Below are 9,720 nucleotides of genomic sequence, written 5' to 3'. Positions count from 1 at the left end.
CGGATGAAAAGACCAACGTGGTGTATTCTGTGGAGCTGGGCGATTATTTCTCGGGTGTTTTTTTGTCAGTTTATTTTAGAAATCGCCAATTAACTGCGATGACCGAAGGCAAAGCGGCTGCTAACCCGGCTAAAGAGCTGCTGGCGTTGAACCCCAAAGAAGAAGCAGAGTTCAAGAAAAAAGTCCAGGCGGTGAAGAAGAGACCTGGCAAGGTTCGTGGCGAATGCAATGGTCCTTAGTGAAACGTGTTCAAATAACCAGGCTGAGACTATATACCTCAACGTCGCTGTTTTTATGTTTGTAAAAACTTGCCTACGTCTTTTAACTGCGTTGCTCCAGGTATTCGTTGTCGCCCATAAACCATTTAGCTTTTAGCTAGTTAGACGACTCAGCTTCCAGCAAACGTTACGTCAGATGTCACTTAGCTTCTAGCGTTAGCTAGGTCTGCTTCCAATGTTTGATATTTCTCTGACTGCGTCTGCGTCACACAATTTCTTATTTTTCTTTTCTTCTTCTTCTTGTGTAGGCGTACAGTGACAGCCCAGGAGTGGTCTATGTGGGCCACCTGCCTGTTGGCCTGTTTGAGACTCAGCTCAAATCATACTTTCAACAGTTTGGAACAGTCCTGAGGCTGCGACTGGCCAGGAGTAAAAAGGTAACTAACGTGACAGAAATCATGCTCCACGGGAGACACTCGACTCTGCTCCTTTTTCCAGCATAGAACATCTCTGTTGGCAATGTGTTTTAGGATGGGCTTCTAAGTAACAATACCTGTATTTTCCTCAGCCACGTGCAGAATAGGGCTGTGCCAATAGGCAATATATTGTTTAGCATACGATTATGATATCATTATCATCATTCAGTGGAATCATATAGCGGCCATCATGTTGATAATGCTCACTGCTGTCTAGATGAATGATAAACTCTGTTAAAAACTCTTGACAAAATGAGGTATGAAACATTTTAAGGAATATTTATTTGAAAAGGAGAAAAAAAAGTTTGACATCACACCTCTTGTTTTCAAGACTATCACAATATTGATTTCAATCATAATTGCCAAGCCCCATATTTGAACCAGGGGTGTCGTGGAGGGTAAACGCAAGTAAACGCTGTTCACCCACCCCTTTGAAATGAGGCAGATAGTTTACTCGCCTATTTTCAGATCAACTGTATAAATCAATAAGCGCAAACAAGGTGCGTAAACTACTCACCTTGGATAGTTTACCCACCTCTGTATTTACCACTACACCCCTGATTTTAACACAGTTATCACTAGACAAGCGGTGGCTGCATTTTCAAACGGCTACAATATCCCTGCTGGTGCCAAGGCATTTGTTGCAACAGTGTTAAGGATGGATTCCAAAGGCATGATCTAGTACAGTAAAGTAAAGGTAAAGTCCCACTGATTGTCACACACCTGAGTGTGCGAAATTTGTTATCCGCATTTGACCCATCCCCTGGGGGAGCGGTGAGCGGCAGCAGTGCCGCGCTCGGGAATCATATGGTGATCTAACCCCCCAATTCCAACCCTTTGATGCTGAGTGCCAAGCAGGGAGGCAAATGGGTCCCATTTTTATAGTCTTTGGTATGACTCGGGCGGGGATCGAACTCACAACCTCCCAGTATTACAAATGAAAGGCAACACATCAAATCCCCAGTAGAAAAGGTGTACGGTACACATAATTTGGCTTGTGGCACAGACTGAAAATGACCCCAGGTCCTCCCAGTGGTCTGGGGTCAGATAACTGTGCCTATAGTATTATGGTGCATTAAGCTTATCACCTGCTCCTCCTATTGGCAGTGTGATAAAACCCATGTGCCTACAACAACTTGAGGAAAAATACATTTAAAATAGCAAATCCAAAGAAAGTTGTCATCTTAAAGTGCAGGTATGAAGAACTAGGAATCAATTCAGATAGGTAACACCTAACTTTAGTTCTGTCTGTTCTTTTCTCTTGTATCTTGGTTTCCAGACAGGTGGCAGTAAAGGCTATGCATTTGTAGAGTTTGACTGTGACGAGGTGGCTAAGATTGTTGCAGAAACCATGAACAATTACCTCATGGGAGAAAGACTGATCAAATGTGAGTATGAGACTAAAAATGGATTGATTTTTTTTTTCAATGTTTAGAAACTGAAACTGTGCGCAATCTTTAATCACAGAATAAAAATTAAGTGAATGTTTATCGTGCTTTGTTTACCCATCTTAAATTTAGATTTTTGTCTTCTTTTTTTGGCACTTTTTTATCACTCGGGTGCTTTCCATGACACCAATTTACAACTGTTCACTTAGTGTGTGCACCAATGAGAAATAACTCTACTTAACACATTCACTGCCAGCCGTTTTTTCAATACTGTAGGTAGCTTCTGCCAAGTTTTTTTTTTGAGGATTCTGGCTCATCTTTCAAGAGCAGAGGATTCTTTTCTGCTAAGATTTTGTGAACACAAAATATCTCAAAAGAACTAATATAATGTGTGCTTTCTCTGTCTAAAAGAGTTAGTTTGTAGAGTCAGTAGTTATGTAGGCATTAGCAGTTGAATACAGCATGGTTTCAGCGTCTGAAAATTTAAGCTGAGATAAATGGCTTTTTGTGAAATTCGATAGAACGGTCACTTTAACCATTTATTTTTGGCGTAAGACGTCAGACATCTAAACAATAGTTTTGAACAGTAATTTCCTCCATAGCAGCAGGAAACCCCCCTCTCCTTCAAACTCCTCCCTCCGTGTGTGTTCTCCTCCCTCCGTGGCTGCAGCGGTACAAGCGATGCTCTGCCTGTCTGTGCTGCCTGGCTGCTGGCGGCCGCTCTTTGGGCGAGTCTGCATGGGGCTCGTTCGTTTCGGTTGTGAGCTCAGCTGGAATGAAGCTGCGTGCGATTGTGGGCTTTCTGCCGGTGTTTCAAAGTGTGTTGCACCCATAATCTATTATGCAAATTTGCAATCCCCCACCGCCAGCTCCCAGCGCGAAAGCGAAAGCGTTTTCGCCAATCCATTTTACAGTATGAGAATGGTTTCCTCGCGCGTTCCCCTGCAGTTTTGGCTCGGCTTTTTCTAGTCTGGAGAGCACTGTCGCCACTTAGTGGGTCAGTGGAATGGGTTGAACACGTTCGGTGGCTCCCATATTTATATAGGAGATGTAAAAGGGTTAGATCAACGTCCCACCGTCAAATTTTTTTTTTTTTTTTTTTTTGACGAGTTGACTCGCCATTGGCAGTCAACCGTTGGTTTCTGCTTGACGAGTTGACTCGCCAATGGCAGTGAACGTGTTAAGAGCATCAATTGTAAAAAAATAAAAAAAATAAGATAAATGTAAATCTGTTGCCTCTTTCTGTTTTCCAGGTCATGTGGTTCCTCCGGAGAAGGTGCACGAGGAGCTGTTTGTTGGCTCTCAGAAGACGTTCCGGAAACCCAAACATCCTGCCGTGACGCGCTACAACAAGACACGCACAGCAGAGCAGGCGGCCAAGATGACCGACAAGCTCCTACGCAAGGAGTTCAAGCTCCGCAAGAGGCTGGCAGCACACGGCATCGAATACGACTTCCCGGGATTTGTAAGCGTTTGGATTTGGAATAGTAACTTCAAGTTTGCTGTGTGACCCCTTTTATTTATCTGAGCTCAAGAGTCATCCCAGCTGCCCCCTACTGGTTGCTTGAGAATTTGGTGATCCATCAATTTAAAGCTTATTGTACTTGCGCTCCTTCGTATGTCACCCACCTGGATAGGAGCATCCGCTAAATTCCTAGAACGTACAGGGATGCAAACTAGTCACCTTTAGGTGACAAGTCACCTCTTTCATCCTAAAATAGGAGGATTTCTGAGTGGTCTTATGTCTGCTCTGGTATCTGTCACCTTTCTCACCCTCCATGACTTTGCATCCCTGAGCATACATTTGCCCATTTGTCTCTTTCCAGGCTCTGGCACCTCCTGCCCGCATTGTATAGAGAGCCAAAGTGGAACGTCACTTCCTGCTTCAGCACTGTATCAGAGATTTTCATCCGCCATTTATTTTCCCATAGACATTTCATAAAATGCTTATAAAAAGGGTTTTACTGGTTCAAAACAAACAAACGGTACAGATATATTTAGAATCAGGAGACATCGCATAACATTTCCCTCGACCAGAACATAAAAAATGCGGGTTTGAAGAAAATGTTTTTTCAATGTTTTTTTTAGTTTTGGTCTGAGTGGTGAAATGTTCTATGGTCTCTCCCGATTATAGCGTTGGCTGAACTGTTTGGTTTGAACCAGTAAAACTCTTTTTATCTCTGTTACAGTGCTGAAGGAGGAAGTGACGTTCACTTTGTCTCTCTATTTGTTATTAAGAGTGGCTAATTAAATATATTGATCTTAGAAAGCTGCAGCATCAGCGGAGTTCGGCTGTCAGGAGCTCCCTTGCGTGACGCACACTAACATGATGCATGAAGAAGTCATGACCTGCCTCTAATTGGCTAGACTCTATGCTTTCCTTGGTTGGATTGGTCAGGTTATCGCTAGTCTTTCACAGTAGTTGTCATGACTCGTGACCAGAGTGAGAGTAGATTCACAACACACTATACGCATACTGCCCAGTGCACCCATACACAATTGAATTCACAGGTGTCAACGCCTTTTTGCGTAGTTTTAACTGACAAATCGCACAAAGCGTACTTTGATGCCAAAATGCGTGCATGGTACGAAATATGCGTGCAGGTTGGCAGGTCTGTAAAAGCCATTGCATCGCTCTGTATCGCAACATTTATGAACTTGTGTCTGTGGCGACACTTTCCCCGCCCCCCAAACTAATAAAAACAGAAAGATATCACAAGCGGCGCACAGTTCTTGACGTGTTTCACCTCACCAGGCAGAATTGTCTGCCACAACAACCAGCCTCATTTGTTTCTGGGGTTTTTTCTCTTAAAAATAACAAAAGTACTGATAAGAGTACCGTTAAAATACCGGATCCATATAAGCAGTATCGATAAGAGTAGTAGTATTGTTAATTCCTTAACGATACCCATCCCTAATTTTATATAAAGAATGTATTTATTTGGCATATTTCCAACCGGCCAATTGAGCCGGCGACCTTTTAATTTGCCGACCCACGACAACAAATACCGGCTAAAAGCCGGCTAACAGAGTCCCTGAATCTAGTGCCGCAGGAAGACTGTTCCAAGTGATTTGACGGCTGTACTTGATTGAGAACTGGCCCAGGTTAGTTAGTGACAATCTAACAAAAAAATATGAAGATTGAAGAAAGACTGGTTTTATATGTGCTTGTGCAAACTACCGTATGTTCCCATTAGAAACGAAAGGATAAATCATAGAATAATATAGGTCCAGAAAGTTTTTCCTGCTAGAATGTCTTATTTTTTGCAACTTTATTGGAAAATGCTGTTTAAAGGCTGATTCAACCTGCAAAAATACAATTTTGGCACAACCTATTGCTTATTGGAAGCATCAGCTCAGGTCAGTTTGCCTTAAGCTGGGAAGTGGGAATATGCTTGACATTTGGCCCGGCCGCACGGAAATGAGAGACACGGAATCCTGACGAGAAAACGTGTGGAGCTTTTATACTCTGTGCGGGTTTCTGCTCGCGGGAGTCTTGAAAACTCCACTTTGTCCGCCCAGCCGCGTCCGCGTAGTTACAAAATTCGGGGTGTGCACGGCCAGGCGAAAACCGGCTGCACAGGAGCCCTTTGCGGAGGGGCGTGTCTGCTGATTTGACGTCACCTTTGACTTTTCCGCACGGACACTCGCGGTCCTCGCCGATGCGGGAAGCATAATTCCAGCTTAAGCCCTATGATGGGTCGTGGGCGTTCATAGGGCTAAGGCAAACTAAACTGAACTGAACAGATTCTTTGGACTGAAGCTGCCAATAAGCAATGTTGCTATAAGCAATAAGCTGCTTATTGGCAGCATCAGTCCAAAGAATCTGTATCAGCCATCAAAAACAGAAATCTCCATTGAACCCTAATCCCTCCTGAGCAAAAGCATACGTTTTTTCGGGCGTGCAACATTTGAGAGAAAATCTGCTATTATAGTTATATTATATTATATATATATTATATATTATAGTATTTGTTTGTTGCTTTCTTGTGATGCTAACCTTTTTACAACCTGTATTTTTGTCCTTCTACAGGCTGCCCAGGTTCCACAGAAGAAAAAGTCCTCTGACGCCATGGATGCGTCCACGTGTAGCGCCTCTACGTGTAGCGATGTAAGAGCAACACCATGTGTAGCTGCTGACATGTTTGTATTGCATTTGTATGATGGTGTGTGGATGTTGGCTTGAGCACAGGCTGAAAATGGCCCCAGGTCCTCCCAGTGGTCTAGGGCCAGATAACTGTGCTTATAGTATTCTGGTGCATTAAGCTTATTACCTGCTCCTATTCATGGCAGTGTGATAAAACCCATGTGCCAACATAGCAACTGGGAAAAAAGAGTCAACGTTGTACAGTTTAAAGGGATAACCTGACACTCAAAATGAATCCAATGTAGATGGTTTCAGCAAGCCATCTGTGCCCATTTTATTAACAATGCCATCTCACATTAGGACACCACGCCAGGCTGCACCCCGTCTTTCCTGGACAGGCGGAAGTCCCAGGTCATGGGCAGCGATGACCCAGAGGACGAGATTACCTTCAAGGTGCCAGCTCCAAAATCCAAAGCCACAGAGGAGGAAGAGAGCGACACTGACGAGGAAACATCTGAAGGAGACAATGCGGCTACACTACGGTTTTAAATGATGGACTTGGTTCTGCCGCTGTCAGAGCAGAGATATAGCATACGATACATCATGGTTGTGTATGGTCAGAATTGCTTTGGGAGTGGCAGGATGACTTGGAACTGTCTTCAGGAATCAGTGTGTGTCTGTTGACATGTGGAAATTGTATGATAAAAGAAGTAAAGGTCCTTACACACCGAGCACGTTTTTTTCGTGCGATTAATTCGCACGTCAATAATATTTTCCGAACCTATATCAGTCAATGCAACCGTGCATACCGACGGCGAAGTTTCGCTGAGCGTTATTGCGGTGTTTATTTTTTCGAACCACGTTCGATTTTTCAGAAATTCGCTTCCGACGTGTACACATCTGTGGCTGTGATTGACAGGTGGGTCAAAACTCGCATCGCAATTTCGTGCCGTATATTCGCATCGCTCTTGATGTGTAAGGACCTTCATAGTTGCCATTCAATTTGAAAGATGCTCTTAGGAAGGAACCCTCCCTAACTCGGTGTGTTATGGAGGGTGCTTGTCATAACATGGCAAAGGAGTGTGATTCTTCGGCACAAAAACAAATTGCCTGGACTGAAGTGTTTTGACGATGGGAAATGTCCATTTCTGTCCTGGACCAGGCCATGTCCTTCATTTCTGTCCTGGACCAGGCCATGTCCTTCAGCACACAGGAGCTGCAGTAGAATGTATTGACATGAGACATGCTATTATAACGTGATAACCTGCTTTATTACTACACCTGTTAAAATGCTTGCTTTTGAATGGTCAAATTCCCAGTGATGATCTTTAATAATAAATGAGATCATAATCTGTTGAGTAATCCTTTAAATCCACTGACTGGTTCTGAAAGAAATAAGTCAATTAATGGTCATGTATTAACCCATAAAGTTTAAGTTTTCTACCAAGATATTTGAATGCAAATGGATGTACGTATGGAAGCTAACTCAATGGTTTCCAATGTCAGACTGTGGGCTTCCCTCCAGACAAACAATGTCTGAGACTGTGGGCTTCCCCCCAGACAAAGCTTGGAGACAGGTCCCCCCCCCCCCCCTCTCTTGCTCAATCCCTACATGCCTATGGAATGATTTGTTATTTGATCCCTTAGGGACAATTGAGCCAAGATAGCCTGATATTGCTGTTTGACATGATTATGTTATGGAGAGAAAAAGCTGAGCCCCTATTTTAAATGCAAAAGTGAAATACCCACAGCTATGACTACAGCATATTGGAGCAAGATATGAGTGTTTTCCAGTCGAAGTGAACCACTAGAACAGTCTATCTTTGCTGTCTGTCTAGTAGTGTCTACGCTATAAGTGGGGAGTGAAAGTCTAGAAAGGCGCTATGAATCCAATAAATTATTATTGAAACCTCTGGTTAGAAATGTCCTTCATTCTTGGTGCTAACTTCTAATAAATGAGGCAATAATTAAATTAAACTATCCATTCTTTGTTTTACTGCGGACCCGCTTAAGGAGCCCTGGCCTGGAACTAACTTACTTTAGCATGGCCATTTGACTTTGCTGTTACATTACACTAAATTGTGGAAGAAAAATGGGTGACGCCTGAGAGAATGTATCCCATAATAACGTTAAAGACACGTTTGAGCAGAAAACTCCAATAGCTTGCAGTTGACATGTTGAGATTATTATGGGTCGCTAACTGGCTAGCCTACTACGTTATGTGCTACAATAACCAACTAACGTTAACGATAGTAATGCCGTGTCACTCGCTTCCAGCGGCGGCCATATCCCGTACACTATCGATTACGTTCATTTTGAATCACGCGGAGGCATTACTTTCTTTTAGATTCAATGCTGGAGTTAAAAGTGGGTGGCTAATCAGCTAACGCTAGGTAGCTAGTAGCTAGCTCCAGTCCGACTCTCTCCTTCCGGCTTTAGGCAGCAGCTGACGTTGTTATGGTGACGTAGGACGTTGGGTCTGACTAACCTCTGACCTGATTGGTCTGAGACTATGAGACCTCCTGATTGGCCCGTTCAGACCTTTAAACTTAACGCCCGCCTCACAGCACCTCATTCCAGTCAGACGCTGCATCAACTCGGTTGGAAACTCAAGACAGATCAAGAATTGACACGGTCGGTGACGGTACATCACATCAATTGAATCTCCTCAGCTTTTCTCATCATGGAGCGGGTGAGTCAGACACAAAATGGTCCGTGTAACGTTTGCCCTCTCAACTCTGTTACACGACATGGAGCAGTTAGTAACATTGCATTCAATTTTAGAAGTGAGTCGCCTTAACGTTTATCCCAGTCTTCTGTTGCAACACGGCGGCCGGCGGCGGCAGGCCACGGTGTTTTGCAGTGCAAACGGCATGGTTTTTCACCAGACCACGGAGGATTCGCTCAATATGCAACTCCCCACCTAGTAGGGTCATCTGTGGCACTTCCGTGACCGTGGAGAGCGAAGGTCCGTTTCTCAATGGATTTGTCATCTAGGAGGGTTAATAAACAAATTTAGCGGGGGTGTATTTTTAAAAAAGGCGGGGAAAATATTTGAGAGACCAAAATCCAAAATGGCTGCTGTGGAAATTAACTTTTTAATGCTTTGACCTACAATGATGCACAATACATGGTTTCAGAGCTTATTCTGGTCAAGGAATAGATATTTGGTGTTTATATAATGATTTGACCTATTTTTGACCTTCAAATCCAAGATGGCTGCCAATTTTGAGGCAGTTTTTTCAAAATCGTCATAGAGCCTTCATATTAGGCTTGAATGACAGGTCTTCTCATGATGAGTTGAATAATATACAGTATAAGTACACAGAAGTAATCTCTGAGGTCAATAAAGTCAATGTTTGTGTGTAAACAACAGTTGCTGATTTGCGGTTTCCCATTAAATAGGGTAGGCTACTGAGAATATGGTGTCCAGTTCATCCCATCACATTTTCATAATGAACCAAAAACAATTTTGCACTATAGCCTAACATAAAATAGTATTCTGTATGCAAAGCTAGCAAGGTTAGTTGCTTGAGCTGAATTTAAAGGTC

General features: G+C 43.3%; 1 protein-coding gene across 1 annotated transcript; it reads left to right on the top strand.

Annotated features, from left to right (window-relative positions):
* Nucleotides 1–8,120, top strand: nifk (nucleolar protein interacting with the FHA domain of MKI67). Its single transcript, XM_083638974.1, has 6 exons — nucleotides 1–212; nucleotides 527–655; nucleotides 1,974–2,082; nucleotides 3,336–3,547; nucleotides 6,116–6,193; nucleotides 6,530–8,120. Exons 1-6 carry the CDS (start codon nucleotides 99–101, stop codon nucleotides 6,716–6,718), a joined length of 831 nt encoding a protein of 276 aa, XP_083495100.1. The 5' UTR covers nucleotides 1–98; the 3' UTR covers nucleotides 6,719–8,120.
* Nucleotides 8,121–9,720: the final 1,600 nt, after the last annotated feature.

Source organism: Poromitra crassiceps (genome assembly GCF_964638095.1).
Source record: "Poromitra crassiceps genome assembly, chromosome: 6".
In the NCBI taxonomy this organism is placed as follows: domain Eukaryota; kingdom Metazoa; phylum Chordata; class Actinopteri; order Beryciformes; family Melamphaidae; genus Poromitra; species Poromitra crassiceps.
Note: the sequence above shows the minus strand (reverse complement) of the source record. Positions and strands in the feature narration are given on the sequence as shown.